The 26,134-nt window shown below is 40.3% G+C and overlaps 1 protein-coding gene across 2 annotated transcripts; it reads left to right on the forward strand.

Moving 5' to 3' along the window:
* The first annotated feature begins 21 nt into the window (after positions 1-21).
* EXOC5 (exocyst complex component 5) lies at positions 22-26,134 on the forward strand. 2 transcript variants are annotated; one of them, XM_066189064.1, is made up of 19 exons: positions 22-178; positions 4,735-4,826; positions 7,137-7,284; positions 7,653-7,847; positions 12,022-12,086; positions 12,533-12,561; positions 12,708-12,817; positions 13,307-13,351; positions 13,460-13,600; positions 14,694-14,776; positions 15,217-15,426; positions 15,675-15,710; positions 16,596-16,743; positions 18,812-18,920; positions 19,608-19,728; positions 20,149-20,235; positions 22,475-22,583; positions 23,537-23,752; positions 23,892-26,134. In XM_066189064.1, the coding sequence occupies exons 1-19, from the start codon at positions 152-154 to the stop codon at positions 24,078-24,080; spliced, it is 2,160 nt and encodes a 719-aa protein (XP_066045161.1). In that variant the 5' UTR covers positions 22-151; the 3' UTR covers positions 24,081-26,134. The 2 variants fall into 2 exon arrangements, with proteins under 2 accessions (XP_066045161.1, XP_066045162.1); XM_066189065.1 differs by lacking the exon at positions 15,675-15,710 and having other exon boundaries at positions 23-178.

Here is a 26,134-nt window from a genome sequence, read left to right on the forward strand (position 1 = left end):
CCGGCGGGCGGAGGCGGCGCCGCGGCCGCCGCTGCTGCTGCCGGGGCGGGGGACACAATGGGCGGCAGCGGCGGGGCGGCGGCGGCGAAAGGGCGCTGAGGGGCCGCCGCCCTCCTTCCCTCCCTCCCTCCCTCTCTCCCTGCCTGCGGCCATGGCCACCACGGCCGAGCTCTTCGAGGTGTGTGCGGGCCCCGCGGGCCGGGGGGCGGGCGGGCGGCGCCGGCCGGGCCGGCTCGCTGAGGGGATGCGGCGGCCTCTCCCCGGGGAAGGGCGGGCGGTGTGCGGGGCTGGGGGAGCCCCGGGGCCGCCCCGCGGGGCGCGGTGCCCACCTCGCCCCGCTGCTGGGCCTCCCTCCCGGCCGGCTCCCGGGGGTGCTGGCAGCGGGCGGGTGACAGGGCCACGCCGGGCCCGGCCCTGCTCCTTCTGCCCGACGCGCCCCATTGCCCGGGCCCGGCGCGGTGGTGTCGGTGGGGCTGGGGTGCAATAAGGAAATGACTTCGCCCTCCCTTCACCCGCGGTGGAAGCGAGGCACGGCAGGAGAATAGCTCAGCCAAGGCCACGCAGGAGCAGGGCAGGAATGGCAGGAGTCTGTCAGAGTCTTCCCGGGGAATTACAGAATGCCCTAAGTTGGAAGAGACGCACCAGCATCATCTCGCTCCTGAAGGGAGCCTGCGGGAAAGGTGGATGGGGGGCACTTTGTACAGGAGTGTGTAGTGATAGGACAGGGCGAATGGCTTCGAACTGAAAGAGAGTGGGTTTAGGTTAGATATTAGGAAGAATAATGTCACTCTCTCGACTATGAGGGTGGTGAGGCCCTGGCATAGAGAAGCTGTGGCTGCCCCATCCCTGTCAGTATCCGAGGCCGGGTTGAATGGAGCTTGGAGGAACCTGGGATAGTGGAAGGTGTCCCTGCCGTGGCAGGGGGTTGGAATTGGATGATCTTTGAGTCTCTTCCAACCCAAACCCTTCTATGATTCCAGCTTCTGGCCTGGACCATGAGCTCTCATGATGTGACCTGTGATAAACCAAAAGTGTGTGGTGTCCCCACTCCTCTTCCCAAGGACCTGGTGCCATTCCCAGGGGTCCTGTGTTTGCTCTCCAAGTCACTCAGGAGCTGGTTGTCCTTCTGGTGGGTTATCGCTGGGACTCACCTGGCTCAGCCTTCGTGTTTCTCTGGAAGATCCTACGTCTGAGGTTTATGCAAACGCATTGTGTACATCTGAATTTGTGAATCACTGTGATGGCACATGAGTGTTATGACTCAGATCTTTTGGTTTGCGTAGCTTTAAAAAATCGCAGGGCTAAAATCCTGTGTTCCTGTAGCTGGGTGCCAGGTTTTGTACCCTCCCTGCACCACTCTAGGAGCCCCTTGATTTCTCAACATGATGACAGTGTCCTTCTGTTCCTTGTGGGGTGTTGTCTGTGAGGTAACTTGAATATGGAAAGGAAACTCTGTGTTTTGGCTGCTTTGGGTCGTGCAACAACTTTTTCCATTTTGAATAGCAGTAAAGATGAAATTGTAAATTAGGTGAGGCTTTTGCCTGGAGATTGATTAGGGCTAGAAATTGTGTTTTCCATCATGGAATCCAGTATTTCTGTCTCTCCTGCTTTCGCTTCTCTTTCACTCCAAAGGCAAGAGAGTTTCTGTTGATGTCCACTAATTTAATGTTGCCTGCTCGGTTGGTTTGAAATTGCTGCCTTATATAAGAACATGAAAATGTGCTTGTTATGGGAGTAGCCCTTAGCTGTCTGCTGAGGGTGGAATTTCATTACCATATTTTCACGAGTGTGTGTTCTAAAGTAAACTTCAGCACAGATATGGGAAATTGCATAGCAGGATCTGTGCTGAGGATGGACACAACATGGACTGAATTCTCCCTCACGTAACTTAAAGCATAATTTAACAGTGGATGCTTCTAAACTGGTTTTTAATTTGGCTGGGTCCCGTGTCATTTCATTTGTAAACACCAGATCAAACCAGGTTATCGCCCACTTGAGGCATATCTCTTATTAAATCAGGAGTATTGGCTGAATGGGTGGGATCACGTTAATTCATTTGGAGCCAGAGGGGAGTTCAAAGCTGAAGAAATTGACTGTTGGGGCTCATCTGATAACAGGCAAAGGACTTGCAAATGACATTTGTAATAGCTGAGTTTCAGCAATTTCTGCAGAACAGGGTAGGAGACTTAAAATAGGAATTAGGCTGTCAGCTATGAGTAACCCTGTTATCAAGATAGCATTTGAAAAAGCAAATGTGTATGGAAGATGCAAACTAAAGTAAAAACTTTTGGATCTGCGGTGGAACCTGGAAAAATCATGTCTTAGAAAGACACTGTTGAACTTCATTTATTCCTTATAGATCAAGTAGTTTATTTTTAGCACGACCCCTATGGAAAATGGGAAGAAAAAGCTAATTTTATTTCTCTGTTGATCAATGTCTCACATATAATATCTACTGCAATTAATATTACTTAAATAATACAGAACAGGATTTATATGGTTGAAAAAAACTGAAGGACAGGTCTCCTGTGTAAGTGTTCTTGGAAAAACAGGTATTTTCCCAGAAGGGAGCTGCAGGTGGGCTGTGTACACATTCACTCAAGGAATATTTAGAGGTGTATAGAGGCATGATGGGTGGAGAAGGATTGGCATTATAATACTTTTAGGGTTCTGAGGCATCTACATCAGATTTCTGTAGGAGAGGAGGCTTGCAGTAAAACTTTGTAAATGTTGTTTTACAAAAATGAAAAAATACTCAAAGCCATTATGTGTGTGTTATATAGGTGAGTTATCTTTCCCTGTGAACATCTGGGGAAAGGGAGAAATGTAGAAAATGTTGCCTACACACACAGAGTGTCAGTTAACCCTTTGTTCAGGGTTCTTCCATACTTGGATTTAGTATCCTTGTAACCAGAGTGGTGCTCTAGCTGAATTACAGGATCTTCAGAGGAAAAATTGTGGGTTCTCATACAGAGGAGGCATCCTGCAAAGAGCCCTGAGGTAATGGGGAAGTTGGAACATTCCCCTGAAGGGAATGTTACTGCACTGAATGGCTCATTTCACCTGTAATTAAAGTACACACGTGTTCCCAAACTTTTAGATATCAAGGTGGCACAAGGAGGGAATTTACGGTTGGCATGAAAACGTGGCATTGTGGCTTTTGACGAAAAGGATTCTTGTAGTGGACACTTTACGTTGTGTAGCAGGAAGGACTTGGTTAAAGAGAAGAGTGACGTTGACTTTTAGGGAAATTGTTTTTATGTGGTGTCACCCAGTTATTTTTGAAGTTTAGCCAAGGAGGCTGAGCACAACAGGGTTATTTGGGTCAGTCTGTGGATGAGGAGTTACTGAGTGATAAAATTTCTGCCCTGTCTATCAGTGTAACAGAGTATATTTAAAAACCTTTTATCTTCCTAGTTAGTGGCTGGGCCTGACTGGGTAGGGCATAATTTATTTTTGAGGAAACAGACCTTGAACTAGCAATATTTGCTTTTCAGCCCTTGGTTTTAGTTATGAAACTAACTCTGTAATGCTGGTTTTCCCTCCTTATTCCTCATGACAAAGTTTCAGACATTGATGCAGTAACCAATGTAATACCTGTTGAGATCTGTTTATTTTTTACTGTTTTCATTTTTTTCCCAGCCAAGCTTTATCAAAGGCAGTGGTGGCATTTTCAGTTGTTTCATCAAATACCACCATTAGCCAGAGCCACCCCCAAAAAAGTTGTTTCACACTTTTAGAACTGTTGATGCTTGTAATTTTAAAGCTTTCTATAAAACTCTTGTGTGAATACTTCTCTTACTGGTCTTAAGAGTGCTGATGTTAGCACCTAAGCACTGCTGCTGAAGTGGTAAATACTACTTTGTTTATGATTGAAATTGGACTGTGTTTAGAGTGATTCGGTATAAACTACATGATGAAGTGTTTGAGCTGACGTAAGTATTAGGCCAGCTAAAACTAAAACAGGAGGTCTTGGGTTTATAAATGAGGCCTCTGCCTTCAGAAAATGTTGTGGGGAGAAATAATCTTAACTCTTTACCCTTGAGCCGTGTTTTCATGGAAGAACCAGCAAATATTATGGATGAGACTTGTGTAACTTTGAGTTTTAGTATCACTCCTGCCCTGTTTTTTCCTCTTGTGAAAATCACATTCATCCTCTGTTTTTATGCCTTTTTTTTTTCCTCATTTTTATCTGCTCTGTTTCTGCAGTCACAGTTTGATGTTGGGTTGCGTCCGGTGGCATCGTGGGCTGGGTTTTTTGGGTTGGGTTTTTTCATCAGTTCTGTGTGTGATGCCGTGGTGTGACAGAGAGTTGAACAGCTGTAAAAACCCCCTTATTTTGCCACAGAATTTTTGTAGGCAGATGGATTCTCTGGTGTGTTTTGCTGTGCAGCTGATGGCCAGCTCTGGTGGTGTAACCTCTCAAATCAGCTGCAGGCTTCTGGCACTTTGGAATGACAAGCCACAAGCTCTGCTGCATATAAGGTCATTTAGAGCCAGCTCTTCATAAACCTGCAGCAAGATAATACCTAAACTTGATGTTCCAAACTCATCATGTTAAAAGCGGCAGTTCTCAGCAATAAATATGTAAGCCCAAGGGGTAATGGAGTAATTGTCAACGCTGTACTTTTGATTATAGTAAAGCTTTTAAACACTTTGAAAATGAGGTGTGAGCACCTGCTGAAGGAACGACCTGCTGTGGCACATTGTAAAGGGTTTTTCTTCTGTGGCCAGGAGCCTTTTGTGGCAGATGAATACATTGAACGGCTGGCATGGAGAACACCTGGGGGAGGTTCCAGAGGTGGAGAAGCTTTCGATCCGAAAAGGTAAAAAATCAAACTGCACAATGGTCAAAGTGGATGGATCTCTAATTGTTACTGGTTTATTCCACATATAATAACGAGCCTGTGTGTAGTGGGGCTGTGTGTCCAAGGAGGTTTTCATGTGGGAGAGCTGCTAACATTTGTGACCATGAGCTGAATATTCAGAACTAATTATTCAGTAATAAGAGTAGGGAAAGTCACTTTCTGATTGAGACCTTTTGAAAGAAGGGGAATTGATGTTGTTTGTACTTGTCAGACCTAAATGTTCCTAAGTACTGGAGTTGCTGGATTCAAGCATAATTATGAGGCTTCACTGCTGTGATAGTTAAGCCAATTTAATGAGTTTCTTACTTTAGTTTCCTGAGCTGCCTTGTTTTAAGACTCAATAATTTGCAAATAAAAGGCACAAAAAGGTAGAACGGCAAGAGAGGCAGCTCTGGGGATGAGATCTCAAGATAATCTGATTTACTGAAATGTCAGAAAATTAACCTGACACAGTCAAAGGACATTTCTTCTGGAGCACTCTGGCTCTTTGGAGGCATGTGAGCAGAGAAAGGATATTTTTGGATTTGTATCAAGATGCTGAACCCTTGGCATTCAGTCTGGGGCCTGTATCCTATGCAGAGCTTTACTATGATTTAAGCAGGAAGAAGCCTGGAAATAACATTGTTCCTTGGGGCTCTTTCTCCATGATTGTGCCCAGTTTATAAATTAGGGTAATTCATGATTTACACCAATTCCTACTCAGTTTAACAGATTTTCTGCATTTCTGCTGGTTTGCTTGTGTGAACTTCTGTGAGGCACTTTCATATTTTTCAGGATAAGCAGGCAAAACCTGCAACAGCAAATATTTTTCTTGTGGCATCTTCTAGTAATTGGGCGGGGAGCCAAAATTAATATTAAAAAAGAAACAGATGTTTTTGTGTCTATTTTTTTTGTTTTCTGTTTTTAGAATATGCAGCTTTTGTTTGCTAGAAAGAGTATTGGAGTCTTTATTTCTCTTTTGAAAACCTGACCAGCAGCTGCCTCTTCTGCTTCTTTCCTTTCTCAATATATTGAGCAGTGTTGCTGAATAAGTGCTGAATTGACACAAGACCTGTTTAAAAAACAAACCCCAGCCTGAATCAGTTTGTTATAATTAATGGAGACTTGCCTGCATTTCTCTAGGGTTTTGTTTGCAAGAATGTTTTGTGTCACTGCTGCTTAAATTTGGTTTTTCAATATACTTCTGTTAACTTAGATGTGTTCCTTGTGGTTTTCTGTGGAATTTGCTGCAATGTGCTCTTGGACTTCTGGCAAGCAGGGAGTGAAGGAAAGGAGTCACCAACATCTGCCTCAGTCCAGTTTTCTTTAAGAAGTTGTGCCTTTGAGTAACCGACTGGGCTAAAAGCCTCTTCTGACATTAAACCTGGACAGCAAAGTTCTGAAATGTTTCAGATGTTTTCAGTTCTTAGCATGAGTTTTATGGTTGTGGAGGATCTGGGAGTAATCCCTTCCTTCATATTCAGAAAAGTAAGAGCTGAAAATATGACTGAAACGGGACAGAATGGACAAAATCAGGAATGAGGAAGAGAGAAGATGTTGAGAATAGAATGAAAAGAACAGAGGCAGTTCAAGAATGCATTCAGATGTACTGTGATGGGGAGGAGTAAAATGTGAATCTGAAAGAAAAGTTAATGATGGGAAAGGGCAGAAAAAACCCTCTAAAATGGGTATAGGAAGAAGTGAAGTCAGTCAGGACAACATTATGAAATTATGGCTGTATCAGTTACTTATTAAAAATTACTTATTGCAGTGCTGATTCCCAACTTTACGGTGACATGTACAGTAGAGGATATTTTTCTGTTGTATCCCTTACACTGAAGGGATGTAGTGGCCTAAACGTTTTTTTTTTCATATGAGATTTATTTAGGGAAGATGGGGATGTAGGGTTTTCTGTATCTGTGGCAGAGCCATGTGCCTGAGTTATTGATATTTTGGTGTTCCTCTCTTTTGGCCCACCATGCACAGAGTTTTTTTGTTGTCATAGAGTGGTACACAACTAGGGCATTGTAGTTTAAAACAAAATTTTAGAAACAGATTTTTTTTTCTAAAATATTTAATGTTATATATAATAACAATAATATTTTCTAAAATATTTAAATTTAAAATTTAAATTTGTTTATTTATTTAAATCTACAATCTAGAAACATTTCTAAGTTAGATCAGCCTTGTGTGCAAGTTGCTTTTTTTTTTTTTGAGGTGTTTTAATCTCTTCAGAAGACAGTGTCTTTCTAACTAAAGTCTGTTTTCCTGTATTTTATTCTAAATCAGATTATTGGAAGAATTTGTAAATCATATCCAAGAATTACAGGTAATGGATGAAAGGATTCAGAGGAAGGTGGAGAAACTAGAGCAACAGTGCCAGAAGGAAGCAAAGGAATTTGCCAAGAAAGTGCAAGAGCTGCAGAAAAGCAACCAGGTAAATCCAAAGGGTGGAGTCAGGGGGAAGCTGTGAAAGTTTCCAAAGCATCTTGTGCTCCTTTAACTTTTCTTGGTACAGGGTGTTGCTGTTTGAGATCAGAATAAAGAGGGTTTGATGACCATTTCTCCTGTCAAAGGAGGCTTATGTGCATGTTCCAGTGATGAGGGTTAGCAGTGCTGAAACTGGGGACTCTTCACAATAGTTTAAAGGAAGACACTAAACTTTATTTGGGTTGTATGTAATTAATTAGTTAGCAGTTCTGAGATGGCAGCACCTGCATTCACTGGGCTTCTTCCTGAAGGAAACCTTGTGTTTCCTGAAGTGCATGAGATGGAAATCATGAGTTTAGTGTCTGTGTTCTCCAGGTTGCCTTCCAACATTTCCAAGAGCTGGATGAGCACATCAGCTATGTAGCAACTAAGGTCTGTCACCTTGGCGACCAGCTGGAGGGGGTAAACACGCCACGGCAACGGGCTGTGGAGGCTCAGAAGCTGATGAAATACTTTAATGAGTTTCTGGATGGAGAGCTGAAGTCTGATGTTTTTACAAACTCTGAAAAGGTAAGAGCTGTCAGCGGGATGAAAGCAGTTCAAAGCAATAAGCGGGACTGCCCTAATTACAAGCTGCTACCATGACTTACCATGGTCAGACTTCAAACCACTGAGTGACTGACTTGTTAAAGTTTCATTGTTCTGAAATGTAAATTAACAACACTGGGCTGCAGATTGCTGATAAAGCGTTTGTATTCAGTGATGCTTAATGTGGCAGTGTTGGCATTTTTCATTTTATGAAATTATCGGAGATTTGGGAAACGCTGGGAGGGCAACTTTGGAGTGCAATACAATATCTGCCTCTTTCCTTTGAACCCCTTGCCTCAGATCCATCCTGTAAAGCAGAACGTTTCTGAATGCAACTTCTTTGTGCAACTTTGCTCTGTTGGGTCAGTCCACTGGCCTTGGATACCTTTTTTGTCACAGCATGCCTTTGGGCTTTGTGTAGTCCTGTGGTTATGTCTCCACCCTTGGAATTTAGAGGAACCAGGCAGAAAAACTTCAAAGAAATGTTCAAGCATTTTGTTTTTCTTGTGCTTCAAGAGTACGTTCATGAAGCAAATACAATCTGAGTGGTGTGACAAACAGAAATAAACTGAAGGAAAAGAATCCGGCTCTAAGCAAAAGGACACATTGGATTTCCCAATGCAGTTTAAGTAAAGTTGTTGGTTTGGGTTTGTTGTGGGCTTTTTTTTTGTGTGATGTATCCTGAGGAATCTTCCTTCCCTCCTTAAATACTGTGCAGTGGTATGGTTGTAGTCAGGAAAAAAAAATTATAATATGTGGAAACAGCAAAAGCTTGATTTGCACATTCAGCAAAAAAAAAATGTGCTCGAAATGCAGCTCGTGGAAGACCTGAGAACAGGTTAATAGTCACCCCCTCCCCACTGAGCTGGAGGTATCTCTCAGGGAAATGAAAAGCTAATCATTTTATATAGTTGTATTCCCAAGGAGTCACTTGCACAGTGACTTTGGATTCATGGTCTGAGGATATATGGTAATTACCAGTTGATAGCTTGCCCTAATTCAAGAGGGAGCAGAGAAAAACTTCTCTGATTTCCAAGGGAAACAGAAAGGTTTCAGCACACTGGAAGTTCTTTTACGGACAGCCTTTCCCAGAGCTGCATAAATTTTTTCTTTTCTTTTCTCCTAAGGTGTAATAAAACTTGCATTTTACAAATATTTAATGGCAGCATGGTGAATAACAAAACATAAGTTAGAGAATGATATGTTGTCTGCTCAAGAGGATCAAAGAATTCGACTTTCACTTCATTTGTAAATTAAAGTTTCATGATACCTCCTGTTGGAGGGCCAGAAGAATTTGGTAGATAAATAGGGTAAACCTGGAAATTTGTAAACAAATGAATCTCTGTACACTCCGAAGAATAATGAGGTACTTGTCAAATCTGGACGAAGACAAATGTAAAGGCCTTAAGTCTTGTGGCCGTGTGCAGGGAAAGGGTGTGGGAGCTCAAGAATTTGTGGATACAAGTTGTCTCACTGAGGCTAATTTCAACCAGGTGGATTCTTTAACTTCTTGCCTCCTAGTTTAAACAATAACTTGAAGAGGTATTTGTAAAAGAGCCTGCCCGGAGAAGAGCTGTTACATCTTAATGCATCTTTGTACTAAAAATACTTCTAAAGTGTGAGATGGTAACCAATATTCTTAAATGTGAAACCTTAGTGGGTTTTCAGTGTCTTCTGATCTTCAAACTGATGGGGGTTTTAGAGAATGCTATGGAGGATGTTGTGATTTTTTGTGCTCTGCCAGCCCTCACAAGTGTGGACTTTTCTTTGAGACATTGAGGGGTTATTGTGAAAGGAGAGGCACAAAAAAAGAACATAGTGCAGTTATGTTCTAATTGATACTTTTCTCAATAGTGTCTGTTCTTAAAATCTGTTGGATTCCTTTCTTTCCCTACACTCCAATTGTTGCTTCCCACTTTCTCACAGCCATACTGAGCAATTTCTGACTTACCTCTGTGAAGCTTTTCCTTGCTGCCTTGTCCCTTTCTGTGCATTGTCTTCATCCTCTGAATCCTTATCATTTCCCTTGTGCTGCCAGCTAACCAATCTTTCTCTTGCACTGAAGATTCTTGAAGTAAGCAAATCGCTCCATTCAACACAATTAAACTATCAAAATGATCAGCAGCTCATTTGTTTATCATGCAATAGCATTGTCCTGCTTAATGTGTTTACTGTTATTCTTATGTTCATTTCCCTGTTTATGTTCTGTACTTAATATTATTTCATTATGCCTTTTCACCTCTGTGTGTTCTATGTTAAAATTCTCCTTTGCCATTATTTCTCCATGATTTTTCAGTTGTTTTTTCCCACATATATTATGGCCTTTAAATTTTATTTTACAAAATCAATATTTATTTTAATGGTTTACAGAAGCCTGATTCAATTAAAAATTAAAGATGTCCGGGTTTAAGTAGAAACCACGGAGAATTGATTTGTCATGGCTTCTCTTGTGCATAGAAAAAGTCCTGAATTCAGTAAAATCTTAAGTTAGTTAACAGCTATTGTGTGAAGAGGAAACAAAGAAAATGTTGTGTTTGTGGGATTTCTTGGTTGGTTTTTTTTGTTTGTTTGTTCTGATTTTGTAGCTTTGGTGAATAACTACTCATATTTAGACAATTCTATTGATCCCAGTTGTTAGGTATTAATGTTGCTGCAAGCTAATAGAAATAACTGCTCTCTCATTGGATTTATTTGAGGACTGTAGCAGCTTCTGCTTTAAGAGGCTATTGTAAGCTGACAGTTCAAAACATAAGCTGCTCTTAATAGTCAGACTGGATACACTTTGAGTGCCCCTATTTTTGCTGAACAACCAACCTGGTGTGATGCCTGTGCTCTCTATTCTTACCTGTGTGTCTGCTTCTATTCTTGAAAAGTTTTAATCCAGCCTGCTCTAAGTGGTGGCAGAATAGGATTTCATTACTTCCTTCCCTCTCACTTCAGTTCCCTGGATCATCAGTAACTGGGAGAACAAGATAAACTGCATATTCTCCATGTTCTCCATTGTGTCAGCTTATAAAGCTTTTAGTCATCAAATAATTCAGGTTGCAAGAGGTCTGAGAGCCTCAAATCCAACCATTCCCCCAGCACTGCCAAGGCCACCACTAACCCATGTGCCCAAGTGCCACATCCACATGGCTTTGAAATCCCTTTGGGGGTGGGGACTCCACCACTGCCCTGGGCAGCTGTGCCAGTGACAACCCTTTCCATGAAAAACTTTTTCCTAACATGTGTCTAAACCTCCCATGGGACAACTTGAGGCTGTTTCCTCTTGTCCTGTCTCTGTTCCCTGGGAGCAGAGCCCAATCCCCCCCGGCTGTCCCCTCCTGTCAGGGAGTTGTGCAGAGCCACAAGGTCCCCCCTGAGCCTCCTTTTCTCCAGGCTGAGCCCCTTTCCCAGCTCCCTCAGCTGCTCCTCATCAGATGTGCTCCAGCTCTGTCAGTTTTGGCCCAGTCAGCACTGCTCAAATCCACTCACGTTCAGTTGCGACCAGCTGCCTTCCCCACACTTTGAAATTTGTGTTTTCCATCATTTTATTCAGCCTAACGAAGCAGTCACTAAGCACTGCTTACATGCACTTCCTGTGCTGACTGATGGTGGAAGAATAATTGATAAAAGGTTCTGCTGCCCAGAGGAGAGCACAGATTTGCATGCTGTGTTACCTGTTTATTAACTTTTGTATCATGCAGCTATTCTTATTTTGTAGCTGTGTAATTACCTGACTCCCGTCTTGATTTTTGCTTTGGACCTCAGAGTTTATAATTTCTAATACATCTTACATTTCTCCTTCTTTGGGTGAATGCTCTGCTTTGATCTCCTTTTCCCACTTTCCACACCAAGCATGGTCATGGCTTTTTTTTGGTATGAGCTGTTTGTCCAGACAGCTCACACACCCCCACCGACATCCCCAATGAGAACATATAATGTGACTTCTCATCATATTTTGACCTATATTACTTGATGTTAAAGAAAAATACCTTAAGCATCTTAAAAGTACATATGGGAGCATGAAGGAGCTGATCTCTTCCATGGGTATGTCAACTCAACCAGCTTTAGAGATAGGAACTTTGCGTATGAAAATTGGACAGGCAGGGGGAGGAAAGGAACTGCCCAAAATCAGACCTTCTTTAATGACTCTATCATATTTTCCTCTCACCAGATTAAAGAGGCAGCTGATATTATTCAGAAACTGCATTTGATTGCACAGGAGCTGCCTTTTGACAGGTAAAAATCTATCTGAACATCTTTTTGAGAAAGTAAATCTTGGCACAGCTATGATTTTCCTGATGCTTCCCTTGTCTCCCCTTTTGGTGGCTGTGCTTAGTGATTCACGGAGCTTTTGAGCTGGATTGTGTGCTTATTTCTCTCTCCTCTATTCTCAAATTTGTGTTCACGCACTCATGTTGTAGGATCATCTTTACATACACATCCTAAACTGCTTAACAGACTTTTAATGGGATAATTTTGCTTTGCTGACTTAATGCTAGATTTGAATTAGATGCTCGTAGGTTTTTAGGGATATAAAGCAGGGAACTTTTCTGTCGTCTTTGTGCTGCATGTTTTCATTTTTAAGCAGAGTGCCTGCTGTTCATGATCCAGGGTGCCTGTGATTTCTCATGTGATGTGGATTTGGATTTAATCATGCTATTTTTTTTTGTTGTTGTTAACAGGTTTTCTGAAGTGAAATCAAAGATAGCAAGTAAGTTATCTATCCAGTTCAATCCATATTGCTGTATTTGCATTGTTAAAGATGATTAAAGAAGTAAGCAATGCTGTCAGTATTACAGTCTTTGCCTGAATTACGTAGCCTGATGGGTTTTTGTTGTTATCCCCTTTGCTCTCCAGGTAAGTACCACGATTTAGAGTGCCAGTTAATTCAAGAGTTTACCAGTGCTCAGCGCAGAGGAGAAATCTCCAGAATGAGAGAAGTAGCAGCAGTTTTGCTTCACTTTAAGGTAAAAACTGAGGGGTTTAATTTAAATACGTGAATAAAACCGACCCACGGTACAATAAGTGCCTGTTTTGAGTGAATGTATTTGCGTGGGCAGAGCCCTCATGTCAGATCATGTGTCACTTCAGGACTGAGCTGTTCAATCTGAAATCGAGTGCAGGGAAATAAAGGAGGCAGATGAGGGGGATTGGGGGCAGCATCAGTGGAGAACTTTCTAAGATAATCTCTTCTTGCATGGGTGTCACCTGACTTCCGTGCTTGAGAAAGAGTGTTGAAACTTGAGGTATCGATCCACATAGAGTAGTGGTAAGTGGAGTTATGTTAGATATGTAACAAAAATGGGTTTGGAAAAGTCTATGCTTTGAATGAATTCTGTTTGGTTTTGGGTTTTTTTTAGTAACTTTTTCACAGGCATTGTATTTCTTTGATTTCATTTTGTACTGAAAGCACAAACGACCTGCTCTAACACTGAGTTGTTTTGCTCCTTCCACAGGGCTATTCCCACTGTGTTGATGTGTACATAAAACAGTGTCAAGAGGTAATGCAGTTTGTTTTACGTCATTTCTTTATGTACCTTACATTATTGGTTTATTTGGTCCTGTAGGTTGTTGTAAATATATTCTAAAATGTGCTTTTCAATCTCTAGGGTGCATTCCTGAGGAATGATGTCTTTGAAGATGCAGCCATTCTCTGCCAGAGAGTGAATAAGCAAGTTGGAGAAATCTTTAGCAATCCAGAGACCGTGCTAGCCAAACTCATTCAAAATATCTTTGAAGTTAAACTTCAGGTATTTCAAATTTTAACATGTTGAAGTTCATTGAGGAACCTCTTAATAAAAAAATATTTTATTTAGTAATAGCAATTAATGAGAATTTACAATATTTGTAATCTTTGTGTAAGGGCGTTGAATCAAGTCGTTGCCCTGTAACAATTCAGACAGATAATCAAGCCCATATCAAATAAATCTGCTTGTGCTCTGAATGCAAGGTGACTGCAAATACTCAAAGTCAATATGTAAAATGATGAGGGAATTGCTGTGTTCATTGGATAATTCATGAGATGTCATACATGAGTTTGGTTTCTTCTTTATGCCCCCTGCCAAGAATATGTCAGGAGAAGAACTTCTACATTTCATATCTTTAATTTGCCTCATTCTTGGGTTTGGGTGTCGTGTGTGAGGTTAGCATTGAATAAGTGGAAATAATTTATGGTGTGAATACTGTCTTCTAGCTAATGCAATATTTCTGAAAATCTAGAATAATTAAAATAGTAAGTTTTTCGTCCTGCAAATACACTCACTTAAGTTCCTAAAGTCAGCAGCGTGACTTTTCTTGCAAAAGGCAGTTTCCCTGTAGGTGTTGTTCTTATGGTGTAGAGATTGAGCTTGTGTTTCAACCCCAATTTTGTGTGTCAGTTTTGAATTAGTATTTTATGGTAAATATTATTTTTGTCCAAATATTCAATGATAAGAAGGCTCTAAGCTTGTATCTGCTTTGTGTATGTATTATGATAAGCAAATATGTAACATCTCCTTTGCCTGCTGTCAGCTGCAGAATGCCCTGAGGCCTCTGGTGCTTTTGATTTTTAAAGTGAGATGATTTTGTGTTAGTTGGTCAGACATACTTTCAGAGCCATCTGTCTTTTGTCTTCGCCTCACACATTACTGTTTTGCATTATTAAATCACTTTCTTCTGCAGGTGCATTTAACCCTCCCTGTGGATAATGCAGGAAGTGTAAATTAGAGGTTTAAAGATAAAGGAGAGATAAATTTCCTTTAAGCAAGATCTGCACTTTGCAGGAAATTCCATATAATCTAGGAGGTAGTGAGTATGACCTGTGGTTGTCAGTTGGTCTTCTAACACATGTACCAAATTTTGCAGAGTTATGTGAAGGACCAGCTGGAAGAACATAGGAAATCAGATGCAGAACAGTATCTTAAGAATCTCTATGACCTATATACAAGGTATTTATACATCAATGATGAGATTATTGGATTGAAGCTATTGGAAAATAAACAGATTTATTGTCAAGAAAGAAAAAGCCCAAAACGTAAACTTCTCATGAAAGCTGAATTTTTTTTGTTTGTCTATTAACCTTTACAGTGATGGGTTTCCTAAGGAAAATTTAAAATGGCCATTATTATTTTCAGTGGGTTATTATGGTGATCTTCAAGAGTAATTTTAAAACTGTGCAAAACCCAGTCCTCCCCATCTCACTGGCAACTTGATTGCCGTGGTGCTGTGTGTAATTAAACATGAATTATGTGAAATTCTTTACTTAAATGCGAAACTGCTCCAAGTCTTAATCACCATCAGGGTTCTGTTGTGCTGTGTACTTTACAAACATGTAATGCTGTAATTCATCCACATTCAACCTTTTCCTCTTTGTTTCTTTTGCATAAAGAACCACTAATCTGTCAAGCAAATTGATGGAATTTAACTTGGGTACTGATAAGCAGACTTTCTTGTCTAAGCTTATCAAGGCCATTTTCATTTCCTACTTGGAGAATTACATTGAGGTGGAAATTGGCTATTTGAAAAGTAGGAGTGCTATGATTCTGCAGCGCTATTATGATTCCAAAAACCACCAGAAGAGGTCCATTGGCACTGGAGGGTAAGTTCCTTTTGGGAAGTTTGATAATTTTGAAGTGGAAGGGAGGTGGCGAGGGGAGAAAGGCTGTATTTGCCATGTCGGATACACAGTGATGAACTGCCAAAGACCTACAGCTTTTTATAATTTGCTTTTACTTTATGTTCTGCTCAAGAGTGTGTTGTTCTCAGTACATGTGAAATGTACTCAGTGCATGGTATTTGTACATACTGGAAATGAAAAATACCAGTTAAACCTATGTTTCAACTTAGGATCCAGATCCACAAAAGGACTGAAGCAAAACTAAGGTACCTAAAGCATGTATATGTGTGTATCTAAAAGCATACATTTTTTTTCACCTGCCCAGGTCTTGTGGTCCCCTCCCAAGACCTAGGAAGGGGAAAAGACCATAGCAATGTCAGTGAGAAAGCTCTTAGTGAGCCCAGAAGATGCAATGGACTTAGAGAAAGGTAAAACAAGACTTCATTATCCTCAGGGTAGAAACAGTAATGAAGGAGTAGTGAGAAGTGGGATAGGAAGTATTAAAACTTGTGTGAAGCAGAGGTGCTAAGGCTACTGCACCTTTCAAAGAGCTGCTGGGTTCAGTGTGTCAGGAATGAGGAATGATATGGAAAAAGCAGCAGTGAAGTAATTAAAAAAAAGCAAAGATGAAAATTTAATTTTCTTGGGGAAAATTAAATTTATTGTAGTGCGTAACTGTATGGGTTGTTTTATGCATGGAAATGTGTCGAAGCATGCTTGACTAAATAAAGGACTGCTGAGATAATGGATGAGGATGAGAGGATTTGTGGGTGTGGATGAGATAGGAAGCTCTCATTAGTGTTTGGAAAGTGCAGTGTGACAGTGGATGGAGGCTAAATTTATCCACAGAGCAGAAGTGCTGTAGGATTCCAGTGAAATCACTCATCCCACAAGGGGAATAGCTGCTCCCATGTGTGAACGTGCCATTCCTGAACACAGTTGACCATGGAATCAGAGGTGGTAGTTTTACATTTACTGGCAATTTTTGTTTTTAAAGCTTGCAAGACTTGTCTTAATGCTTGCACATCCTAAACTGTGTCTTGGGTCCTGTTTTTTTGAGTTAACAACTAAAAGATCCTAAATTGTTGTTGAGTTTGAGTACCAAAAATTTCCACCTGGTGAAATCTTCTTGGGGTCTGTCTTTGTTCCAGTATTCAAGACCTCAAAGAGAGACTAAGGCAACGAACAAACTTACCCCTGGGGCCAAGCATTGACACACATGGGGAAACGTTCCTGTCACAAGATGTGGTGGTTAACCTTTTGCAAGAAACCAAACAAGCTTTTGAAAGATGTCACAGGGTGAGTTTGCTTCCTGTGATTTCCCTTAGTGGTACGATTTTGTTTGTGAGATTAAGTCTTGAGCTTAAGTTTCTGGTTGAGGTGTGAAAGAAGAGGAAAGGGCATTTTCAAATTGTCTCTTGTGTTTTTCATGGAAATGGAGCCAGAGTGGAGGCTGAGGGTTTGTTTTTTTCCATGTGGATCTAGTTGTAATTTGTGAGTATTAACACTGGCTGTTTTTGGAAGAAGTGGGGATGTTTAAACATACTGGCTGCGTTGCTTTTCTTACTGAATTAGACCCAAAACCTGAGAAACCTTTAGTGTGGTTTTCTTTTCCTATTTTAAAAATACACTGAATAGTTCAACAGTTATTTTCATGCCTCAAGTATAATTTCTTTGTATATTAGTGAATGATCACCAATAAAATGCTGAGAGGAATAGTCTTAAACATTATTTACCTTGGTAACCCTCTACAGTTCTTTAAATGCTTCAGTGTAACATGAAAAAGGTATTTTACTTCTGATTAAATTGCTGGTTTTCCTGCCTGTCAATCATGTTTGTCTGGTACTTGGTGTAAATGAAAACCCTTAAAATTTAATTGCAGACTTATATGTGATTTTTTTCATTAGCTAAACACACTGATTTCTAGGAAATTTTAATTCCTTTAACATTCTCAATGAGCTTAGGGCAGAAAAACTTGAGATGTTTTAATATTTTATAAACTTAGTGGGGCCAAAGATAGAACAAGGTAGAGACACAGGACTGTTACCTGTACACTCTTGGGATCACTGCCTTCCTCAGGGTGAGAATCAGTGACTGTAAGACAAGCAAGTACATCATCATTTTTCTCAATATCATAGTTGCTAGAATCAGTTATTAAATTTGTGATATAAACTGGTTTTTCCATCTGTGCCCAACCTTTTGTTTCTGCCTTTCTGTTGGGATCAGATTTAATATAAATTATATTAAAATAATTGTGTTTGAGTGGAAACCCCAATGGATCTTGACATGTAAGGAGATTTCCAGAATAAGGATTGTAAAATTTAGGGGTTTGTGGTCGAAACAATTCACTGTGCAAAAGATAAGTTAGTCCCTGGCTAACTAATTGTGGTATTTATGTCACATAGCAGATTTGTGCAGGGTTCTGCCAGCTGTGACTGCTTTAGCAAAAAATAAATTGGTAATTCTGATGTAGCCATATATTGAGGCATTTCTTGCTTGGGAGTTCTCTGTTGTTGGGTTTTTGAGTTTTTTGGGGGGAAGTACAACAGAAATATTTGTGAGTGTTGTGTAAATTACCTGGAGTTGGAGCAGTAATCTTTCTTCCTCGATGCTTTATAAAAGTCCTCACCTAATTCCTTAGGAACCAAAGCTGTTTTTCCTAGGTACAAAAGCCCTGTCACGTTTTTCTTTAGAAAAGGGATTTACTGACAGGTTGCTGTCCAAAATCCCACGTTGCTTACAGCTCATCAAAGTCCAGATGCTGAGTGTAAATGTGGGCATTGCTGCACTTAATAAAAGTGTTCATGCTCCATTGACTCCAGCTGAACTGTGCTAAATGTAGCCCAGGTTCAGCTGCATTATTTTTGCTCCAGTGATAAAAGAACACAAACTGGTGGTCCAGCTAACCCAGGGTCCTGCTTCTCACTGTGGCCAGTGCCTGGAGAGTATTAAAAGAATAAAAATACAGGGTGTGCATGGAGTAATCTCTTCTGTATGCATTTTCCCAGCATCCAGTGGCATGCAGGTTAGGTAGTTCTTGAGACTGCATCTGGAAAACTGTTGTAAGGACTATTAATTAATAGCTCCTTTTATTGTTACTCTTATTATTATTAGAAACTGTTAATACTTTTGTTTATTGTAGCATCCTGTGGCAGCTTTAGTTTACCTGTAAATGTTGAAGGGTTTATTGAGATTATAGGCTGTTCCTGAATAATTCTCTGTATGGATACTCTTCATTTGGAGTAAAATTCCAATTATTCTGGAATACTTGTTACATTTTAAGCTTATCCCCTATGCAATATCCAATAAACTTACAAATCCATGTAGAACTGACCTTTAGGATATTTTTTTTTCTTTTTCTTTAAAGCTCTCTGATCCCTCTGACTTACCCAAGAATGCTTTCAGAATTTTTTCCATGCTTGTAGAGTTCTTATGTACTGAACACATCGATTATGCATTAGAAACAGGCCTTGCTGGTGAGTACAGTATTTCCTGAGCATTTCATCTCCTTGGCCTTTCTGTGCACATGATCTTTGCTGTGCCTTATTGATTGGCCTTGTTCAGGATGTGTTGGTTGAATTAAATCTGTTCTGTGTGCTTGGGGGTCGACATTTAATGGCTTCTGAAGTGTAACTTTCATTTGGGAAATTGATGCACAGATGAAAACGTGCTTCTGTCTTTAGAAACATTTTTATCACAGAAACTGGGACATCAGCATTCCCCACCTCTGTATTCTGTGTCATAACAGGAGAACAGTTTTGTATTAAATCTTAATGATTGTAGGAATTCTGTGCTTGTTTGTATATTTGTGTGCTGAGAGAGACAGTAAATAAGAAAACTGCTTGTTTAAAGAAGTTAAAATCCTGACAGTGAGAACCTGTCTGTCTTGTAAGACAGCATGAGACTCACATTCCGAAGGAGTTCTTAAATTGACTGCTCTGTTTTGCTTTCAGAAATGTTATCAGTAAGGTATTTCTGTGTTTATGCTTGTTACCAGTATAAGCTAGGAGAAGAATTCTATATATGGCACCGTGGTAAATTTTTGGAACTCTAAGCCTGTGATTTAAGCATTCATGGAAGAAATCTGCATATTTAAAAAGTCATCATGCTAATTATAAGAACTGCATATCGTTACAATTCTAATGAAACCTTCTTTGCTTCAGGCATTCCCTCTTCTGATTCAAAGAACGCAAATCTTTATTTCTTGGATGTTGTCCACCAGGCCAATACTATTTTCCATTTATTTGACAAGCAGTTCAATGATCATCTGATGCCATTGATCAGGTACCTTTGTTTTGATTAACATTTCCTCTGCTCTTTCTTTTTTTTTTGGTGAAGAAAGCAATTTTTTTTTTCATTTCTCCTCTCTATTAAGAGGAATTTGTGCTTGGAGTAGTTCAACTTGATATTGTGGAAGATAAAATACTATTGTGGGAGGGGGAAGAAGGGAAGTTTAAACAAATTGGTTCCTTTGGTAACAAATGGGAGAGGGTGAGCTCCAGGAATATTGATAGGAAGGAAAGACATGTTGCTCTTTGGAGATTTTGCTGCTGCATTCCAGATGGGACCCAAGGGGGTTTGTGGCTATGCCCTTTTCCTGCTGGGGTGGGAAATCTTCACTAGATCCTGTTGGAAGCAGCAAACCCAGCAGACAAATTCATTTTGCTATTTTAACACTGTCACACATCTTCTGTACTGTTACAGTTCTTCTCCTAAATTATCTGAATGCCTTCAGAAGAAAAAGGATATCATAGAACAAATGGAAGTGAAGCTGGATATGGGCATTGACAGGCAAGTAGAGATTAAAACTTTCTCTTAATCTTTTAAACCACACCTTTGAGATATATGTTAATGGGCCTTTTAAGCATGAATTGAACTCAAAATTGATATTTTAAGGGTTTTTTTTTTAAACAAATACTTTTTTGTGCATAGCAAATTCAGATTTTGTGTGGTTAGAGGGTCATGTTTTCCATGGCAGGTGTCTGACCCATAAATGCATCTGGAAGGATGTTAAAGGATTTTGCTTATGTTGAAAGAGTGCAGTAATTCACTGTTACCTTATTGTCTCAAACTGGTGTTTTTCTACTCTGAAAGAGGCAGAAAGGATGATTGAAATAGGTTAAACACTTGCAGGATTTCCATTAGGAGCAAGGTTTGACAAAAATAGGTTAAATGATTTGCTGGGATCTGTGCAGTGCTATGGATTAGACCGAGTCGTGGAAGTCTGGAGACCTGGAATAATTTTGATTCTGACATTGACTTGCTTTGAGGTTGTGACTCATTTAATCTTTTTTCTATTTCTCAGAATAAAAATGAGGGGATAGCTATAAAAATTGCAAATTAAAATCACAGCTGTTTTGCAGCAGAGGAAAATAATAAACTAACGAGCTTAATATTAGGAAATGGAGCTGTTGTGTGATGCCCTACTTTTGGTTTGGTGTGTTGTTTTCTGCAAGTGCAAGGAGAAAGGTGGAAATAGGGGATGGAAGGTGGCAATTGAGATTGTAGCTGCTCCTGCTGCAGGTGATCTTAGAGGTTTAAACACAAAGTTGGAAATGCTTGAAGCACTGAAGCCATAAGCTTAGATCTAGACAGATACAGGTCAGACATCAGTATTACAATGGTTTGTATCTGTTTGTGTTAAATAATTCATCTCTTAAAGGCTTAGGAGAACAAATTCTTGTCAGAAGACAGTACATTCAAAGGTTTGTGGATGAGGAATTAAAAAAAAAATTGTTTCAGCACATAAAAAAGAGATTAGTTTTGAGATGAACATTACATGTAAAATGTGTTTGTGGGGCTGTTTCATGCTGCTTTGTGGTGCCACTGATGCTGTTGAGAATTGATTGTCTTGCTTAAAGAAATGAGTTTAAAAAATAAAGCAAATTTTTGAAACGTTGATGGTTTCAGCTTTATCCAATCTGGAAAAGTCCAAGTGCGGCTTCTTGAAAACCATTCACAGCAATTACCTACCTCAGTAAAAGTGATTTATTAGCCAAACAGAATTAGTTCAACTGGCTTTCTCTCAGTATGTATTTTGTGTAAAAAGCCTTCTGGGAGTATTTATTCCAAATGGAGATTGAGGAAAATGCAAGATATTATTTCTTTAAATTTCTCTTGGTATGTGGACTGTGGAACGAAGTAAATCTGAAATACAAGCCTGAGCTCTATGTGTAGGGAAAAAAAAAAGGAGTTTTTTCCCTCTCTGCATACATGTATTCTTCTCCACCCCACCCCAGCTTGAATCCTTCAAGGCCTAGAATGTCCTTGACAGTTTTCTTTGGGAAGGTTGGGAGGATGAGAGGTGTGAAGGAAAGGGGAGGGGAAGAGAAGAGAGCCAGGGGGATGTTCCTGGCCAAGGTGGGTACTGGGAGAGGTTTGCGGCCTCTGTCACCTGCTTTGCTGTTTGTCCTTTGCTTTGGACTCAAAGGAAGGCAGGGCCTTGACCTTAGATAATGCTCTAGACAGATAAATCCTGTAAAGGAGAAATAACTGAAACTGCAAAACTCCATTAGATTCCTGGGAACAAGAGAAATACCAAGCCCTGGTAAAGGAAGAAGTTTCTTCTTCCCCCTCACTCTTCCTTCATTTTCCAAGCGTTTTCTGATACTTCCTTCTGATTAATATGCAACATGATCTAATTCTGCTAAACTCCTTGGAATGCTTCCTTCGGGTTCTCTCTGTGTTGAAGGATGCTATCCAATTTCTCTGAAGAGCTGGATTTGAATGGATTACCTCACAATTAATGTGTTCCCTTTAAAAGCAGCAGGTTGTGTGCCCTGCTCTAAGACACTGAACTAGGAGGAAAGAGTTTTTAGGGGTTTTTTTTGACTGATGCTCCTTTTTCTAACTGCTTACATAAAATCAAGCAGATCTTCTCTATAGAAAAATGCTAGATGCTGGGGTTTTTTTCCCTCATTGCTTTATGCTGCTTATTTTTGTCTAGAATTATGCCAGTATATATAAATATAAAAGTCAAGGAAATTAAAAAGTTCCCCTCAAAACTCAATCTGTATTTGTAACCTTAAAGGACACTGAATTGTATGATTGGACAGATGAAGCACATCTTGGCTGCAGAGCAAAAGAAGACAGATTTCAAACCAGAAGATGAAAACAATGTTCTGATTCAATATACAAATGTAAGTAAGCAAAGTCCCAGCTCATGAGTGTTATCAGTTACAAGATGCTCCTTACCAAACTCCTGTTAGACAACATGTCTATTTACTTAATTTACTTCCATTTTGCACCAAGCACCTACCTCCAAACTCTGTTGTGGACTATTTTCTCAAGCTGAAAAGGAACAGGAGTAGTTTTTATCTGGTGTCAAACGCAAATCAGTGGGTGCTGCAGGAACTGGCACATTCTTTCCCCTCCCAAGAGGCCCAAATTTGGAACAAGGCTTTTAGCTGATAATTAGCTTTAAGCTATCAGTTTCAGAAAATCAATTATCAGGTACTCTCCAGTTGTTGGGTGCTTTTTCCTCTCAGAATGGCAGGAACGTGGCAAAGCATCACAGGTACAGCAGGAACATTTTGCTGCACAGTGGTGTCTCTCCAGGGAGTGTGTCTGAATCCCAGCCTAGGGGCTGCTGGGGTGGCTCACATTAGGGAAAAAGGCAGGGAGGAGTAGGGCACAAACTCGATGGGAAGAAGTGGGAACATTCCCTGAATGCCTGCAGCCAGGTGGGAATGGGAGAAGTGCAGCTATAGCACATAGAGTGTGGTACTCTGTGGGAAGGGTGAAAATCCCTGTATGGCTGTTAATATGGATTTGTAATTGTGACTCACAAGAGGCTTTTAATCGTGCACCCCTTTGGTGGATCACTGAATTAAAAATTCAAATTAAAATGTTCAATTCTGAACTGATATGAACTATAACTTAATTGAATATTTTCTTGCATCCATCTTTCTACTTGCATTTTCGCATCTTTGTGTGACAAAAAGAAATCTGGAAAATCATTAATTGGAGAATAAACTCTTACAACACATCGGTGAGGTTAATCAAAGTTAGCAGCCGATGTTCAAGTTATGATGTGGAAGAAACCAGATTACCTAATTCTTATTTACTTTTTTTTTTATTTTTATTTATCTAGGCTTGTGTTAAAGTCTGTGGCTATGTTAGAAAACAGGTGGAAAAGATCAGGAATTCCATGGATGGTAAGAACGTGGACACGGTTTTGATGGAGCTCGGGGTTCGTTTCCATCGCCTCATCTATGAGCACCTACAGCAATATTCCTACAGCTGCATGGGAGGAATGCTGGCCATTTGTGATGTGGCTGAGTACAGGAAGTGTGCCAAAGACTTCAAGGTGAGCCTGGCCACGAGGAGGGAGTGATGGTTGTAAATCCTCTCCTGGGAGGAAGAGTTTTGCAGATGTAGATGGATATTCTGTTATAAGACTTCAATAATTATTCATGTTTTTTTCCTTTGTTTCCTCTTGCCCACAGATTGCGCTGGTCTTACAGCTCTTTGATACCTTGCATGCACTTTGCAACCTTCTGGTTGTAGCCCCAGATAATTTGAAGCAGGTTTGCTCAGGAGAACAACTTGCTAACCTGGACAAGAACATCCTTCACTCCTTTGTCCAGCTGCGTGTCGACTACAGGTCTGCTCGTCTGGCTCGCCACTTCAGCTGAGAGCATGGCAGGAAACCTTGCACCTTTGGGCAGCTTCAGTTGTTAGAAAGCACAGGGAATTATTACCAACCATGGGTGTTAACTTTTGTGGGACAGTGACAGTTCAGGATAAAGCAGCAGCCATATTTAAATCTGTAGAAGGTGAGCAGGTAAAAATCTGGATGATGTTTCATGTTAGCTCAAGTTCTCCCAGTGAAGAATTTCACAAATCTACTTGCTACTGATTTTTTTTTTTTTAATTGGAAACATGTTGGTGTAGGAGAGCAAATGGTGCATTGAAAGTACTTTAGTCTTCAATATTGAATTATCAGATACCATTTGTTAGACTTGAACCACAGAGCATAGCGTAGGTAATGGATTACATAGACTAGACCAGTGTAAAAACATTCTTCATCAATTTTAATGACTTAGACTTCAGCACAGCTAATCATAATCAAATTATCTTTGATTGGTGTTTCTAAGTCATTTCTTTCATTTAAAACGTTATCCTGCTCAATGTAATTTCTTGCTCTAATTAATTAGCTTGGAATTTCTTTGAGATGTAGGAGTAAAACACTATCCCAGAAAGACATAATTTATTCATTGTGTAGCATTCTAAACAGAACTAAAGTGGTGAAAAGTTTGGGATTTTTTTTTTTATTTATTTTTGGTTCTTTGGCTTTGGGTTTTCTTTACGTAATAGTCAAGGGCCCACTGGAATGTACTGGCATTGTATGATCTGACATTATTGTTTCTGTTTGATACCAGCACACTGAATTTTATATATGCTCCTGAAGCAAATGCAGCTGCCTTGCCCAAGGCATCCTTATTACAAGTGAAGGTGCCCATTGTTGGGTTGCTATAAAAGAACTTTTTCTCCTGTCTTATTTTGTATGTAAATAGATTCAAATTCTAACGAAGTGAAAGGATAAAATGTAGCCCAGTTTTTCCTATGTGGCAGGAATGGCTCCAGCAAAAACCTAGAGTGGCAAATTCTCATGCTGAAGAGAATTGATCCTCAGTGCCTGAGCAATATAAAATGTTGAAGTGTGTGCAAGCTGCTCTTCCACTGATCATGACTTTGATATTGGACAGAGGCTACTCTGTGTCTGTTGTGCTCCAGGGTTAGTTCAGGAGTTCCTGGCATGGACCCACAGTGTGCATACAGTGAACTGAAACAACAGCAGTGTTTGAAACATCTGGGGTGGCTTTTCTACAAACAGCTGGAAATTACTGTATATAGACCTTTTTTTCAGAGTGGGCTCTTGTGGAAACCAGGTTGGAAATGCAGTGGAATAAATCCATTCTAACATACTCCTTCTACTGTGAGCTCAGCACATTATGGACACTCCTTTGTCTCCCACCTCCAGAGCAGCATTTCTATCCATTCACTTTATGGGTTGGTCAAAGAATTTTGTTTTCCTCTTCTGTTAATGAATTCCCAGGTGGGGTCAGTATTGACAAGACTTGTTGGAACTTCTCTTGCTTAGCTGGGGTTCTCCTGCTTCATTTTGGATTTAGTGGAGCATTCTGTTGGTAAACAAGGGAATGGATGCCAGCCTGGCTCACAGGATCCAGGGGGTCTGGCTGCGCTGCTCTGCTCTGTTCCTTGGCCATGGCAAAGCCACAAAGGGGTTTGGACACTGGAGGAGGCACCTGCTTGTACTGCTGCCATTTTTGTTCCAAAAGCTCTGATGTGAATTCAGATGATACCTCTCTGTTACCTCCGTAACTGAAAGCCAACAATTTTAAGGCTGTGGTTTTATGAACCAATACAAAATCTTTCTACAAAAAAAAAAATAATTTAAAGTGTCAATTTGCTAACACTTCAGAACAGTGAACATCGTCTTGAGATTGCAGATCACAGAAGTGCTTCAGAATTTGTTGTATGACTGTTCGAATTTTTTTAAGGTTGTATGAAATATATTTACCATATCCCTTGCTTTATTAGCTGTGTTTTCCATGCCTATGCTCAGTGCAATATTTCCATTATGCCTGTTAACAGGAGGCAGCAAAAAGTAGGTGAACACTTAAGATATGTAAACTCTTCCTCAATAAAAAGAGTTCCTTCCTGA

Source organism: Chamaea fasciata, unplaced genomic scaffold (assembly GCF_029207755.1).
Source record: "Chamaea fasciata isolate MVZ Bird 193981 ecotype frontalis unplaced genomic scaffold, bChaFas1.0.hap1 SCAF_7, whole genome shotgun sequence".
Classification (NCBI taxonomy): Eukaryota; Metazoa; Chordata; class Aves; order Passeriformes; family Sylviidae; genus Chamaea; species Chamaea fasciata.